The 16,672-nt window shown below is 28.1% G+C and overlaps 2 protein-coding genes across 8 annotated transcripts; one reads left to right on the top strand and one right to left on the bottom strand.

Moving 5' to 3' along the window:
- The first annotated feature begins 2,315 nt into the window (after window positions 1-2,315).
- On the top strand, window positions 2,316-7,136 carry LOC114936183 (transmembrane protein 230). 3 transcript variants are annotated; one of them, XM_029309284.2, is made up of 4 exons: window positions 2,316-2,510; window positions 5,819-5,931; window positions 6,075-6,197; window positions 6,405-7,136. In XM_029309284.2, exons 1-4 carry the CDS (start codon window positions 2,483-2,485, stop codon window positions 6,540-6,542), a joined length of 402 nt encoding a protein of 133 aa, XP_029165117.1. In that variant the 5' UTR covers window positions 2,316-2,482; the 3' UTR covers window positions 6,543-7,136. The 3 variants fall into 3 exon arrangements, with proteins under 3 accessions (XP_029165117.1, XP_029165122.1, XP_029165121.1); XM_029309289.2 differs by having other exon boundaries at window positions 2,499-2,544; XM_029309288.2 differs by lacking the exon at window positions 2,316-2,510 and adding an exon at window positions 5,115-5,486.
- A 565-nt stretch (window positions 7,137-7,701) lies between these two features.
- On the bottom strand, window positions 7,702-16,025 carry LOC114936246 (uncharacterized). 5 transcript variants are annotated; one of them, XM_029309378.2, is made up of 13 exons: window positions 15,828-16,025; window positions 14,765-15,522; window positions 13,984-14,202; window positions 12,633-13,595; window positions 12,351-12,552; window positions 11,753-12,152; window positions 10,849-11,665; window positions 10,185-10,349; window positions 9,423-9,641; window positions 8,933-9,115; window positions 8,610-8,827; window positions 8,263-8,418; window positions 7,702-8,072 (listed from the first exon to the last, which is right to left on the bottom strand). In XM_029309378.2, exons 2-13 carry the CDS (start codon window positions 15,339-15,341, stop codon window positions 7,869-7,871), a joined length of 4,323 nt encoding a protein of 1,440 aa, XP_029165211.2. In that variant the 5' UTR covers window positions 15,342-15,522; window positions 15,828-16,025; the 3' UTR covers window positions 7,702-7,868. The 5 variants fall into 5 exon arrangements, with proteins under 5 accessions (XP_029165211.2, XP_029165210.2, XP_029165212.2 ...); XM_029309377.2 differs by having other exon boundaries at window positions 10,113-10,349; window positions 15,828-16,024; XM_029309379.2 differs by having other exon boundaries at window positions 10,113-10,349; window positions 13,984-14,052; window positions 15,828-16,024.
- Window positions 16,026-16,672: the final 647 nt, after the last annotated feature.

Here is a 16,672-nt window from a genome sequence, read left to right as displayed (position 1 = left end):
TTCCTCTCACATGTATGTAAACTCTCATCAAAATCAGAATTTTCGCGAGGTTTCCTTGTGAGCTGTATCGACTTCTTCTCTTAAGCTGTCAGTTTTCATTTTCATCAAGGAAGTGACGTCGCGCACGAGAACAATGCACGAGAGGATAATCGTCTCTGTAAAGTGGGCCAAAGCAACATTTATAATTATAGATACGAAGATGATGCTCGAAATATTAAAAGCAAAATGTAATTTATATCGATATTAATTTTATAAAAAATTAACCAATATTTGTTATTCGCGAAGCGCGGACGATAAATCTTAGCTTACACAATTAGACATAATGAGTAATGATATAAGCCTAGCTAATGTAAATGAGAAAAATTTTACAAAAAAAATTATCCTTACATGTTAATTACAATGTGACGATTGGATGAAAGGGATAATCTCTTGATCCTGATGCGGTATATGTTGGAAGTCCTCGTTGCGCACAAAGCTACAGAGTGTCCCCGCATTGCCTCTACTTTCAAAAAAAGTACAGTTAAAGCAGAAGCCAGGATTGCAGATCCCACTGTCGCATAATGCGTCATAAATTTATGAAAAATTATTGTGGTTGACATATGTATAGTTCCGAATCAATTCCTTAAAGAAATAATATCGTCTCTCTGTATTTGTGTATTTTTTCCCTGCATTTTTTTCTGCAAAAAAAAAAGAACTTTATTAGTAAATATATATAAGTACATTCCAATTACATTTTTAAAATGTAATGTAAATGTAAATAGCGGATTAAAATTTTTCTTTCACATTGTAAAAAATAAAATTTATTAATTTTAAATTTGATATATGGAAGAAAAAGATTAAAGAAGATGAGCGCAAAATAACTTGTGTAATTGAGTCATATACATATATATATTATATACAGTAAAGCAGTTACAATAAAAATTCGAATAAGTACGAATAAGTTCAGCGATTTTAATGGAATTTTATTCCGCATAAGTTCTGCAGAATGATGCAGCGTCTTCTTGTTTCACAGTTTGCGATGCAATATTTGTCTCCCTTATGTAAATCCTTACACGTGTCACGAAACCCTAACTGTGGTGTAAAAATCGATAGCAAATTCGCCTATGAAAAGGAGCAGGAATACAAATGAATGCATATGTAAATTTATTTACCAATAAATATTTTTTGCGCATATATAATTAAAATAACATTAAAACTCGATCACCAAGTCCTCCTTTTACGCAAAACTTTGTAATTTACACGAAGAACGCCCATCATTCGCATCTATTATCTTTCCTATCGTCCTTTTTCTCTTTTAATTGCTACCCTCCGGGATTATACTACTGTAACTTGCTAACTCAAGACGGGGTAAGCGTATAAAAGACAATGTGCTTTATGCACGTGAGACCGCGCCACGAACACTGTTATTGCATAAAATATAGCCGGAAGGAATTCGTTTTACAGTATAAAATCACGAAACGTTAAAGTGCATTTGGTATTTTCGAAATACTGTCAAATTTTAGACATATAATTTCGTACATTTAATTGATAAAAGCGTTTATATGACCATAATTTATCTCGTATTTTTTAACAGAATATTTGCTATGTATCTACGTGTTTTAATTAATATAAATTATCATATGAAATAGAGTGGATTTTATATCATTCCATATTAATTCTATCTAAATTGAACCTTGATTTATTTTACAATCGTGAACACGTTATTGACTCCTATTTTGCACATATACAGGGAGTCCCAATCTTACCGTATTATAAGTTCATGGGAAACTCCTAAGGTTATTTGGAGACGATTTTTCCTCAGCAAAAATGTCGAGGAAAGTCATCATTTTTTTAGTATTCCCAATTTTTAAAATCATGTATCTTTGTAACTAAGACTTAAATTAAAATTATATTAAAGTAAACTTTACCTGAAATTAACTAAAAAATGTAGTTTTGTTAATAATTTATTTTCACAAGGTTTAGTTTCCAAAAAAGCTTTTCAATCGTTTATAACTCGAAAATTATTGGTGCCTGGACATTTTCGCTGAGGAAAAATCGTCTCCAAATCGTTTCAAGAATCTCCCATTAACGTGTAGTACAGTAAGTTTGGGACACCCTGTACATGTCATTTCTTATTTGAAGTTGATTGTATTGCAAAGCGAGACAAAAAGTGACAGTTTGATTTATAAATAGCCACAGACGTTATTTATCGACGGAATTCGATTGTCACGTTGTCCTTGATTCAGTTCAACGATTTTTGTCGACATTATTTATCCTATTCGCAAACATGCTCAGTGTTTACTGCGCATCGTGGGGTGCGAGCCACCCTCCATCCCGACGCAGCACTGTCATCAGTGTCGCGACGCAGGGCGAAAACGCAGCCTCCTGTAGTCTTTCCCGGATCGATCCGTGTCCGTGCGAGAACTGGCAGGGAATTCATCGAAAAGTCTCGAGGCTTAGGAGTCTGCTATGTCAACGAGCAACGCGTACAACACCGATCGCTATGCCAGGCTACCAGAATTCCATATTCGGTATGAAACACGAGAGGGAGAGAAAGAGAGACACGTGTGTAATCTTTTGATAATTACTACAACCTCGAGACTCATCTGTCAGTGAGTGACATTGTATGACCGTGTATCCCTTCTTCTTGGTGATCGTAAATTCTAACTTGCGGTCGAATCTAACGAGTAACTCTCATGATGCATTGTCGCAATATCGAACAAGAAGTTACATAATACTATTTTCTCTGCTCCTATATTGATTTTAACCAATAGTTACAATTGATCGATTACTTTAAATGTCCTTCAAGAATCAGAATTCTACGTACGCGGCTCTCAATTGTCTTAAATAAGTTCAACGAAACATTTTTATTTATCTCATTGACATATCTGTCACATTCAATGGTCAGTTTTTCTTTCTGCAAAAATAATAACTGCATAAACATTATCTACAATTGATATAATCGCGTGCCACATTTATATATATTTATAAATAAGATATATTTATATTAATAAATAATAATGTATATGTATACATATATGTAATAATATACATATATGTATACATGTATATAGTATACAGTGTATCTAAATAAGTGCGAAAAATTGTAGGATATGATATTCTTTGTTGAAAATTAAGAGAGATTTCTTAATTAACATAGCTTTTTCTCAATTTCAAATAAATTAAAAAAATTAAAACGAAAAATATCTACCAAGTTTTATTTTTTAAATTTATCTAGCATTTAAGAAAAAAATAAAAACTTACTTTTTACTTCCTTTTTTAGAAAAGTGTAACTTCTCAGGAAGGAATATAAGAGCATATATGTTTATATAAGAAACTCGATCTCTTTAAATTTTCGACAAAGAATCTAAAATTTTTCGCACTTATTTAGATACACCCTGTATATATATATATATATATATATATATATATATATATATAATATATAATACACATACACACACATATATATACACATATTATACACATACATATATACATACATATATGCTATAGAATAACAAGAGTGCATGGAAAAAAATTCTATTGTGCAAAATCTGTATACAGGGTTTGTCCGGAAAGTAATGCGTCGCATTTTTTTGTGACGCGACTATACATCGCAGAGCGATGGGACCGGTTGGGGAGGAAGGGGGGTACCCTTAGCTTTCCAACGGTAGGTCGCTCAATTGTTTCCATGCGCTTGGAGGGTTAGGACGGCTTATTCTGTGAACCTCTGCTTAGTGGTCGCGTCGAACTTGTGATGGAGAGAACGATAGAGCAACGCTATGCGATAAAGTTTTGCGCAAATCTTCCGCATGGCCAAGTCTTCCGATACAATCTCGTGAACAATCGTTTTCGGCAAGTTCAATAATTCCGACATTAAGCGAACATTCATTCGACGGTCTGAATTCAATAATTGGCGCACACGAGTCACATTGTCGTCCGTTCGCGATGTTGACGGGCGTCCTGCGCGGGCCTCGTCGGCGACCTCCTTCCGACCTTCTCTAAACATCTTGTGCCATCTGTTTGACTGCGATTTGGAAAGGCAATCGTCCCCGAAAACTTTCTTGAGCATTTCAAAAGTTTCCAGCGGCGTCTTGTCCAGCTTCACGCAAAACTTTATCGCATAGCGTTGCTCTATCGTTCTCTCCATCACAAGTTCGACGCGACCACTAAGCAGAGGTTCACAGAATAAGCCGTCCTAACCCTCCAAGCGCATGGAAACAATTGAGCGACCTACCGTTGGAAAGCTAAGGGTACCCCCCTTCCTCCCCAACCGGTCCCATCGCTCTGCGATGTATAGTCGCGTCACAAAAAAATGCGACGCATTACTTTCCGGACAAACCCTGTATATCGCTTATTTGCTGCAACAATGACATAACTCAAAAAATTTTTTAGTTATTAAATTTTTTAGTAGTACACACAAGGAGAAATGTTGCTATATGTACTATCGTTAAATCGTGTTTCCTGAAAAATCATAATTTTCGAGTTATGTCATTATTGCAGTAAATGAGCGATATTAAATTTAAACATATAAAAGAACTGCATTTATATTAATTAAATTTTCTAGTAATATATTATATGAGGAGAAAGCGTTATTTCATTAAAATATTCTTAACAGCACACATATTCCGAAGACGTTCAGAGAACATCTTGAGGTGTGTCCTCTGGATATCCTCTGAATATCTTTCGGATATGTTGTGCTATTAGGGATATATTAGAAACAGAGAGGTGCTATTGCCATTATATATGCTCAGCAAAAAATATTCATACTTCATTAAGATATAAAATATTATAAAAAGAATTTAAAAAATCATTTAGAAAATATCTAGCTTCTTCATATGCACTACTTCATATGCGCAATTTCTTCTACTAAACAAAAAGTAAAAAAGAAAAAGTTTTTCTCCAACACTCTATACTAAAAACATTTTTAATTTTTACACAACACTGAACATATATTAATTTGATAAGAGTGATTTATAGAGCGATATATATTTTTGATACTATATTACTATTTTGATACTATATTACTATATATCATTCAGAGTGTGATGATTAAAGTTTATTAACATAAATATATAAAGGGAAAATCTACATATACAATATTTTAAATATATAACAATTGTTCAATTTCTGACCTGTAATTATCTATATTTATATTAGCTGAAATTTCTTTGTTCTTTTCTACGTTTAAAACGTCTCCCGCCTCAATTTTATAAGTGGTTGCATTTTTAGCCATAGATAGCAGAAGTAGACAGTGGATATGGTAATGCCATCTTCAAGGAATTTGCTAAACAAAATTTTTTCGCTGACGCACAATTTCTGTCGCTTGACAGAAGTTGTGTATATGACGTTAAAAAAAAAAGTCGCGTGAATGATAGCGATTTTATATACGTTTTATAAAAAAATATCTCGAACGATTTTAGTGTATAATTCTATTTACAAACAAGAATTATGCTCTATAGTTTACGTACAGTAAACATGAGTCTCGCGAGATAATTTTAATGGTAATAGCGCTTATTTATTTGTCACAATATATGATACGATACACAAGTAAAGAAATGTCAAACAATCGACATTCTGTCACACAAAATTGATAAGTAGAAAAAGAAGAGTCAATATACAAAAAAATTATTATTATAGAGTATAGAGTTCTGCATATTAATTATAAAGATATTTCTTAAGTAACAAACTTCTTTTTTGGATTATTTGGTGAAATGTTTAAACCACTTGATAACTTTGAAAGTCATTGTAATAATAAAAGTTACAACAATATTAGCAATAAGGATAAGTATATAAAATTATTTACAAGATATAAAAATAAAATGTCTCTTCACAGACTATATTCCTAAAGCGAGCATGTGCAGAAAGAAAGTTCAAAGTGACAGACAATTTGGCAACGTGGATTACACACAACTTACAGAAACCGATAATGGTTTCTTTGATTCACAAGTATGTGAGAAACAATATCAGCATTATAAGATACAACATATTTGCATCATTAAATGATATAAATATGTATCTTTAAATACAATCTTGTTAGATGCACAATGTTTATTTTACATAACTAACAAGTGTAATAATTCTTTTTATAGTTCGTAAGTCCACCAGTGAAGATACCATGGAAGGCTATTACATTAGCGGCTCTTCTATTTGTTGGAGGAACCATTATGCTCATTATGGGAAGTTTGATTGTGAGCGGACACATAGATTCAAAAGTAAGATTTGTTTTATTATTGTAGCTATTATATAAACTAGTTATAACTATCTATGTGATAATATCTTTCAATTAATTTTGAGCAAGTGTAGAATATAATTATTGCCTCACAAGTGTATATTATAAATATACAGGAGTCTGTATTTTTTAGAGAGAATATCTGAGTTATAGATACTATAGTAAAACAAAAATCTTGTTTCTGTTACAGTATTCGGATCGCATGTGGCCAGTGATAATTTTAGGGGCCTTGATGTTTATACCAGGAGCTTATCATATGAGGGTAGCTATTTTAGCATATCAAAAAGTACCTGGCTATTCTTTTGATGATATACCTGAGTTTGATTGAATGAACAATTATGTATATATGCACATAGTACTTATTTAAATAATTTTTATTGATATTATGTATTGAAAAATGCATTTAATATAAGAAATTTTTATTTATGTGGTAGATAGAAATTATTTTTAAAGAATATATAGAGAAAAATGTAAAAACATTATTTTTTTTATGCATTGAAGCATTTATGTGTTTAATTAAATATTTCCTTATTAGGAAAAGATATACAAAATGTGTCACAACATAATGTAATATTGCAGTTATTTTTTATAAAACATTTCAAAAAATCTATAGAGATTTGCATGTGTGCTGATATTTTATATAATAACACAAGTGTCAAACTTATCATGGATATTTGAATATATATGATATTTAAGATATTTTCAAAATATAACTATTATATATAATTATCTGTGTGGTATTTCCCAAAAGAACTGTGATTATAGTATTGGAATACATATTCACTATACAATTATGTGAAATTGTTTATATGTGCTACTGTTTTAGATTTAATAAATGTGCACTGTTAATAAGAATTATCATATATATGTATACACATGTACGCATATATAAAATAAAAATTCTTAACTCTTAAATGCTTAATTTAATGTTCATGTCTCTTTTTATTTCATTTGTTTTCCATATAATTTCTTTACAGGATAAAGATAATTATAATCTTTGTTTCAAAATTTATGTATAAAATTATATAAAAGAATTATACATTATATATTTAGATTTCTATGAATAGTTTCTAAGAAAAATATAAAAATATAATAAATGAATAAAAAAAATAAAAATTATTATAAAAGAAATTATATGTTCCTATATACATGAAGTATATATATTTGAAGTATATATATATTTATTATATATTTATATTAATATATATATTGTGACAATATTATTATATATTAATATAATATATATATATATATATATATATATATATATATATATAACGTTATATAATATGTAGATAACATAGATGGAAAAAACAAAAAAATACTTCTAAAAAATGGCGCAATATTAAAAAAAAATAGCTTCATAAAAGAATTATTGAGTTAAATACATGAAAATCGATGCACTTTATGTATATTGATTTTTATAATTAAAAAAATTTCTCAATTTTAATTAAATTATAATTTTAATTCAAATACATAAAGTGCATAGGTGTATTACGTTAAATAAAACAAAATATTTCTTTAAAAAATTTTTGTTTTGGGATTACTAAAATTATTTCTATCTTAAATAATAAACATTGAAAATTAATTTCTAATTTCTACTTGATCTCAATTTGCTTCCATGTTCCACTATCGTTTATGAATAAGTATAATTTTAATTACAATGTTCTGATTTCAAATAATTTATAAGGCTTTTACTCTGTAGCTTACCTATTCTACCTTTACCCCTTGGTACTAATGATATAGGTGGATCAAATTTTCTTAAGACAGTTCTAATTAATGCCTTTGTCTTTAAAATAGTCTGATTATTATGATGGTGTTGCAATGTGGCACAATAAAACTGTTTTGTTGATTTTATCTGTAAATTAATAGGATTACGCAAATGTAAAGTAATGGAAGAGTAATGCAAGAAGTAAGCAATACAAAAAATAAATCAACGAGATAGAAAGAAAGATCATTTCATTGTATACATTTTGCATCAAATATGTGAAATGTTCTAGAAATTTAATTTTGTTCTTTAGAGAAAAATTCTGTTTGTAAATACTCACCTCCAAAATGTAGTACACCTTGATTTGTGTAGGTTTAGCAAATTCAATCGCATGTCCATAGTTCATTATAAGATTTTCTAACAATTGCCGGAATAAAAGATATATTTCTTCCTCTGTTAAGTCGGTATTTATAACAATGTGTATTACTGGCAACAACTGTATCAAAGACAGAACAAAATAAAATAAAATATCAAATAATTCAATATTTATCTAATTAAAATGTTGAGAAATAAAAAAAAAGTATACTTTGGTATCAGAAAAATTTTTTAATGAACTAAGATTAGAATTATATATTTTTTTTCTCTCTATTATATAAATTTATAAATAAAATCATACATTTTTTTTACCTTTACTGTTGAATATATACCTATGCCCACTGCATAATTATATATCTGTTTGGCTAAAACCTCATCCGTATGAATTATTGTTGAAATTAGTGCACGACAAGTTATTGTACTTAATGCAAAACTATGTTTAAGCACTAATTGGGCCATTTCTGTGGTTACATTCGAATCCATTTTTAATAAAGATAATATTATTAATTTGTCCACATAACGTGTTAAGTCTAGAAACAAGATAAAAATCTTTACACATAATTATATCAATACATTTGTGTCACATAAGTGATATAATTCACAAAAATATAAAAATGTATAAAAACCTACTTTACCTATTGGATAATAATAACTGGATTGATCTTTAAGTAAAAATTGAAAAAGGAAGAAAGCATGTTCAAGAAATTCATTGCAAAATGAATCCAGCAGAATGTATATTATCTTGGTTCTTACATACTCATCATTAATAGTGCTTTTAACGTACCACTTATCACGACTGGTACATATAATATTTTTATCTGAAAACATTAATATAGAAAAATAAATAATGTGTAATATATGTATGTGTAAATATATATATTCATCAGAAATAAATGTTGATAAAATTAAAGATAACTGAAATATATATTGATTTGTACAGCATTATCTCAATAACATTCATTTTAAAATCAAATGTGTTTAAAAAATAATTCCATATTAAAGAGCATTTGTGGATATATGTATATATATATTTTTTTTTATATGTATCTTTCTAAACATTTATGCATTTATACATTAAAATTTGTGGGATAAAATTGTGCACTTGCAAGAAGAGTATAAACTCACATTTGAGTAAATCGCATGCCTTTACTGCTTTTTTGTTAGCTAAGTAAGTTTCGGCGGATAATAGAAAATATGCTGCATTATATGGCAAGTCATATATGTTAAGTGTTTGTATCAATTGGAGTGCAAGTCCCCAAGCTTCCTCATCCACTAAATTGGCCAAAATGTCTAATCCTATGTCGAATATAATTTTATCTAAAATGTTGAAGGTACCCGTTTGGACTGAAATGTCCAAAATATGAATTAGGTGAGATTATAAATAAAAAGAAGTTAGTCATATAGTAATTTATTTATTTTATACAACATAATATAAATGATAGTAATAACATAAAATATATACATGTGCCTTGAAATGTTGATAAAAAAGAAAGAAACTTTAATTGTGAACATGAGATTATAATTTTGACATATATAATCTTGATACTTAAAATCTATAAAAAAGCAAGTATTATTTGCATTAGAGATTATAATTAGTTGTATTTTTATGTGTGTTAAATGTGCACAAGTTAACCGGCTTCATATTATAGTTACTTGTTAGAAAAAAGATAAAAAAAATTTTCTAAGGTAAACAATCTGTATATACATACATAATATGTATATAAGTATATACATGTATAGTATTATCTATATACTATTGAACATATCCTCTCTCGTCTCTTTCTTTAAATGTATTTTTATTAAAATATTGGTTACCTGTTCGTCTTAGGATGTTTTTTAAGTGATATTCTCTACCTTCTACTTTTTGAAGTATAAGAGAACACTTACTAACAAATAACTCTTTTTCTCGTTTTTTGGAATCGTAACTTTTTAAAACATCAATAATGTAATCATAGTCTTCGTGGATGAGCCCTTTTTTAAATCGGTCTAAATTCACAAAAAATTTCCAGAAACGTTCGTGATCTTTATAGGTACATTCCGCACTGGTTGTATCTAGAAAAAATATAACTATAATGATAACAGTAATGTATACCTATAGCATAAAAGTTTCGTAATGGTTAAATATCATGAAAAATAATGACTATGAAAGAAAATAGAAGTTTTAAAAAATCAAATGGTCTATTATATGGCTATATTGATATGACCTTCTGTGATCTTGAAGGACCCCGTGAAGATCAACTTTCAAATCTTAAATGGAAACTCTCATTTTTCATTGTATATTCTTGAAGCTGGTGTCAAAGCGTTTCCAAATACTGGTTATAAACCATTTTTACTTGAGATCTTCCTGAATTAGGTCTTCAAGTTTAAGTGAGTTTCCCATTTAAGATTAATTTTTGTATTTAATATTTTCTTCCATAGTTATTATTTTCTAATTTGACTGTTACAGAACTTTTTGCTATCAGTTTATATTTTATATATACTAGCTTAAAAAAATGTATATATTCTCAAACACATATTTTCCTAAATAATCGAAAATAAAGAGAATAATTACCGATAGGTTGCAGAAAACCATATCTGTATGGTTTTACATTTTCAGCTTGAATAATACGATGCTCACTTTGATTACTATCAGTTTCACTAATAGAATTATCATATTTTGTTGAAGATTCCTGCTGCATAAAGCCTGTATTTGGACTTTGATCAGGAGAAGCAATAGTTTCTGTTATTAATTTTTGTCCAAAATGTTGAATCATTCTTTTAGGATAAGATTTTTCTGCAGATTTCTCAACCAATATCTTTTGAAAATATTGTAATATATATTCATCCAATGTTGATATTATTGTAGGCTCAAGTTTACTTATCAAATTACTGTGCACATCTTGCATATTTTCTAAGTTTTTATTCGTTATGCAATCATGTAAAATTTTGCTAATAATATATTTACGAACATTCGATTCAGATTGTAAAATTAAATTTCTTATAGTGTTCCAGTATTCATCACGTTTCATATAGTTTTTTAAACATATTATTAGGTTGTAAAGTTCGCGTAAATTTTTGGTGGGTAAGATGTACGTCATCATTCGTTCAGCGATTACTCTTATTGGCATGTGTCTCTTTAATAATTCATCAATAATATTAGTAGCAATATTTCTCCTCGTCATATCTGTGAATTCCTTTCTAGAATAAAAACTCGAACTTTCATAAAGCATATTATATATTTTGAAAATCTGTTCACTAGTTAATTTTCGAAATAAACTTATATATACTTCTTCACAAAAGTAATTAAAACTCTGTTGCAATGCTTCTCTTATTATGTTGACGATTATTCTGCCATCTTTTGTGGAAATTGTATTAAATAATTTTCTCAACTAAAAATTAAAAGAAATTAAAGATTATATTAATATATTAGTGCTTACATCAAACAATCCGTATAAAAGCGAAATAAATATACCTACATTATGATCGAATGTACACTGTTGCCTGTAGCATATTTTGTTTCTTAATGCTATAAAACAATATCCATTGAAACATCCTTTAAAATTGTAAAGATTTTCCTTTATTGGACCAACATTTCTAATTTGTAGCGAATTTGGATCTGTTACAATTGCAGGTATACAATAAGCACTCAATGTTTGTGTCAATTGATTATCGAGTACTTCACTTGGTTTATTAGATGTCGAAGGTTCAGTTTTAATTTTTGTATTATTTTCTATACATTCTGCATACACTCTGTTAAATTCATTATTATTCTGCTTTACATATTTGTCAAAACTGTTAGCAGTCATTTCATATGGTACATCAAAATGTATCGAGTGATGTGACTTGTCTTTTTCGGATACAAATTTATCTTCCTCCCTGTAATAATACATCACTTTTAGATATTATAAGTCATAAGTATTTATAATACACATGTGTCATTATTAATATTAATAACAATTGTAAAATATTTATCTAATAAAAAGTTATAAATATATAAAAAAATAATTTTAAATAAAAAAATTACAGTAAATATTATATATTATTTTTGATCTATTATCTTTTTAGTCTACTTACTGGATTATATCAAATTCTGCAAAAGATTCCGCAAAAATAGATATATAATCATCATCATCATCATCATCATCATCATCATCATCATCATCAGATACACTTGTATGCTTCTCTTGGCCACTACTTTTCTTTTCACACAAAGTTTTATTTAAAGTTGAAGTTTCTTCTTTGACAGAAAGTTTTTTGCAAAATTCCTCGTTTTCTGCTGTATTATAAAATTAAGAGAAAATAGTCATTTTTATCAATTAAATTTCTAAAGATGCATTTCACAATTATTATACTTACTTTTTGTAGTGTTTAAAGTTTTTGTTGATTTTATTTGATCCAATTGTTCGCGTAAGTCCATTTTTTCTTTGTGATTATGTTCTTCAGATATATCTAATTTTATTGGAATATCTGTCGCTGTATCTGCTGTAATAGCTTCTGAACTTGAAGAGTCAGAGATAATATTATATCGTTTACGTTTAATTGGTTTAGATGTTTCATTATTTTGCCAATTGTTTCTATTTAATTTAATTTTTTTACCCAGATTACTATCTTTATCTTTTTCTTCCAAAGTACGCTTCTGAATTTGCTTTATATCATTTGCTTTGCTTGTAGACATAAATGATGTACTACAGTTTTCATCATCTGTATCAATAGGATTTGATATTTCTTGCATATGTTGATTCTTGTTTAATATGTTTTTAGTGTATTTTTCTTCACACTTTTCATTGTCTTGTAATGCGTTATTTTCATTTACTTCAATATTACTAGTAAATCTATTTAACTGTTCCTCGTTTAAAGTATAATTTTTTTGTGTCATTGTTGTTTCACTATCAGTACTATTAATATCTATATGACCGTTTTGTCTTTCTCTTGTCCAAGAATTTAAATTTTTATAATCAATAAATTTACTGTTGAATTTATTTGATATGCTTTTATTCTTTGAATTAATATTATTGTTAAGTGGTAATATAGAATTTAAAATATTGCTTGATCCATTTATTTTAAGGGATGTATGATTCTCCCTGAGATTTTCTCGATTTGTAGTTTCATCGTCAATTGTATCGTCAAATGTATGTAAACTATTATTTATTATTACTCCATCAACTTTTATTTCTTTTTGTGCTCCTTTTAGAACTTTTATTTCTTTTGAGAAAACACAATTTCCAATTATTTTTGGTAGATTTGGTTTTATTTCTACTTTTGACGTATTAATATTTTCTGACACTTCTGCGTGACATGTAGTAGTTTGTACTATAATATCTACAGTAATTTAAAAAAATATAACTTTATTACTTAACTTTTATTTGCCTCTAGTGTTATCTCTTATTTATTTCATTATTATAAGTCGTAAATAATTAAAAAATTATCAAGAAATTATAGCCTTCAAATTTTATATTTATTTTTCTAATATTAGTTAATCCATTTATAAATATGCTTAAGTTTTGCATTAATTTATATTCAAAGATAAATTTAAAATTTAATTATTTAAAAAAAATTTAATATTAAATAATTTTTTCAACATGCTTCCTCGAATATAATCATATAAAGAAAAAGAAATAAAATAAAAATTATATATATATATATATATATTTATATAATTATATATATATATATATATACCTTATATATATAAGGTATATATACATACCTTTGTTATTTTTTTTCATCTTACATCGCTCCTGTTTTACTTTGCACCTTACGCCATCAGAAAAATTAACTGGATATAAATTATTATTATTATTATTATTACACTCTGTATATATAATAGATTTGTTGGATATCTCTTGTGTATTGCTATTATGCTCATTAACAGTTAAATTGTTCTTATCCAAGCAATTTGTATCATTAGATTCCAACTTAGCTGATTCTGCAATTACATTTATGAAAAAAAAAATAAATAAATTTATAAAAGAGTATACAATGCTATGACATAATGAGATGTAAAAATAAAAAACAAAATTGAGAGTTCTGATAATGAATACATTCAAGTAAGGGATAATGAATATCCACAAGTAAAGGAAACCAACTAATTAAGAGTTAGAAACAGTTATTGTGCAATTTCTTTTCCTTCGAATATCGATCATTCAAATTCATACATTTTGATCTACTATTTGGATCATCATTAGTAAATAAAACTTCATTCAGATCAAAACAGGGGTGTTTTTTTGTGACCCTTTACAATGAACAAACAAAATAAGATAAATTTATTTCTAGTTCAGAAATGTTTGGAAGCATCACATAAAGTGTCCAAACAAGTAATAAATTATCGCATAAACACAGCCATCACAGGGCACATACCGTAAACATAGATCAGAATACAAATTGTTGTACTATGTTTAAATTTAAATTTGTTAACAAAAATAAGAAATAATGATTATAATTTCCGCTTACTTGTGGATATGCTGAAATAAATATAAATTTAAATTTACCATTTGTTACAGGCTCAATTAAATGTTGAATCTCTTCAGAATCTATTCTAATTTTTGTGCTTGGTTTTTTAACATTTTTATCATTCTTGTTATTCATTAGCATAGTCATATTTTGCATATAATTGAAATGTGTAACTGAGGATGAACAAGACGTTTCATCGATACTTTTACTAGAAACTAGTTTAACGTTGCTACAAAGATTTACTCTCCACAATTTCAATTTTGGAATTTTTTTATTGTCTTGATGGCTTGATATGTCTTTGCTTATGTTTTCAACTTTGTAGATTTGCTGAGGTTCAATTTTTCTATGATCTTTTCTCTTTTCTTCTTTAATTATTTCTTTTGAAATATTTTTTGTTGTATGTTTACGATTCCTTGTAGCATTTTTTTTCTGTACACTTCCTTTTAATGACTGTTTCTTAAAATGTGTAGATGTATTAATAGGCGATTGTTTCTCTTGCTTTAAAGGTAAATTTAATTGATAGCGTTGAATTAAATCTGTATCGAAAGCAATGTTACATAGTGCAACTGTACATGCACGAAGTTCTGGTGTTATTTTCTTCTTTGAGCGAGCCATTATGTCTTGTTCAATTAGTTTAAAAATCTCTCTTTTTCTTCTGATCAACAATGATAAAAGTTTTTATGCATCAGGAAAGTACATGTTTTCATCACTCTGGTTTCCAAGATACATGTATGTCATGTATGATAAAATATTGTGTTACCACATTAATCAAAGTGCGTAAAAATCATGGATAGATCTAAATTACAAAACATGATACAAAAAAAATAATGTTAATACAACAAAGAAACAGTATCTGTATTTTAAAGTGAAATTCACAAGATTGTGTATAAAGATATCGCCTAAAAAATCGTACACGATATCTCGTACAATAAAAATTACCCCGAAAAATAAATTTAATTACAGAAATTATTATCAAAAATTAGTCCTTTACGACATGCAATTCCTCTTCAATGCACACATTTTACGTTACACCGTCCAGGTTTCTTGCACGTTACACACCGGAATATCTGGCATAATATATTATTATAAGTACATATCTACCTTCAATAAGAATATATGCATATTCTGTCCGTGGATTCTCTCAACAATCGTTCGGGAAAACGTCACTAATTATTATGTAAATTAATCATCAAATCGCACACCACAACGCACAGAGCCTTTTCGGGGTTCACCGCGAAAAGTTTTGAGTATCCTACTTCGAGAATCGCAAGCAAATGGTATCGATATATAATACTAAAGGGTCATATTACACAACAGACTCGGTTGCGATAAACGCTCGCGGCTGGACCAATCAGCTGACACGCTGCTTCGCTCTGATTAGTCAAACCTAGTCCCACTCCCAATAATTCCAATCGGATAACGTAGTGTAATATGGCCTTAAAATCGGAAATTATTTATTACGCGAATATAGGATAAAATATTTATATGTCGACTAGTTGTCAGATAAAAAATTTTGAAAAATTAAGAAATTTTTCTTTGACAACTATTAGTCGACAAAGAATTCTCCGTTCGGTTGAATAAACTTTATTATCGTCCTAGTATCATCTTACTCTATGCCGCAAAACAGGCCGGCATTTTATCGGATGATTATCTCTTCTCAGAAGGGAGAAGAAAGGCAGAGGTTTTCGTGATTGTCAATTCATAACACACACTCATCTTGAAGTATTTATATATGTAAGTACATATATAATATGCAATAATTGTTTAATATTGTTCATAATTATTGACAAAGCGTACAAAATGATAAAAATAATTTTATTTGATGCATATGATAAAGTTCACTTGAGTAAAATCAATGTATATAATATAGTATTCTTGTTGTTGAGAATCACTGTTATTGTTTGAATTGCTTTACATCGTATTATATTATGATGATGCAATCTTAT

The sequence above is a fragment of the Nylanderia fulva genome, unplaced genomic scaffold (assembly GCF_048542155.1).
Source record: "Nylanderia fulva isolate GAGA-0341 unplaced genomic scaffold, ASM4854215v1 Scaffold4, whole genome shotgun sequence".
Lineage (NCBI taxonomy): Eukaryota > Metazoa > Arthropoda > Insecta > Hymenoptera > Formicidae > Nylanderia > Nylanderia fulva.
The sequence above is the reverse complement of the archived record's forward strand: the minus strand, read 5'-3'. Positions and strand labels throughout refer to the sequence as shown.

What these genes read in the sequence shown, in the direction of transcription:
- LOC114936246 (XM_029309377.2), bottom strand. Translation starts at nt 15,341, where the DNA reads ATGGCTCGCTCAAAGAAGAAAATAACACCAGAACTTCGTGCATGTACA. An exon ending in GATGAAAAAAAATAACAAAG is followed by an intron (nt 13,596 to 13,983) that starts GTATGTATATAT and finishes AAATTACTGTAG; the next exon opens with ATATTATAGTACAAACTACT. An exon ending in CAGTTATTATTATCCAATAG is followed by an intron (nt 8,828 to 8,932) that starts GTAAAGTAGGTT and finishes TCTTGTTTCTAG; the next exon opens with ACTTAACACGTTATGTGGAC.
- LOC114936183 (XM_029309284.2), top strand. Translation starts at nt 2,483, where the DNA reads ATGCCAGGCTACCAGAATTCCATATTCG. An exon ending in CTACCAGAATTCCATATTCG is followed by an intron (nt 2,511 to 5,818) that starts GTATGAAACACG and finishes GTCTCTTCACAG; the next exon opens with ACTATATTCCTAAAGCGAGC. An exon ending in GCGGACACATAGATTCAAAA is followed by an intron (nt 6,198 to 6,404) that starts GTAAGATTTGTT and finishes TTTCTGTTACAG; the next exon opens with TATTCGGATCGCATGTGGCC.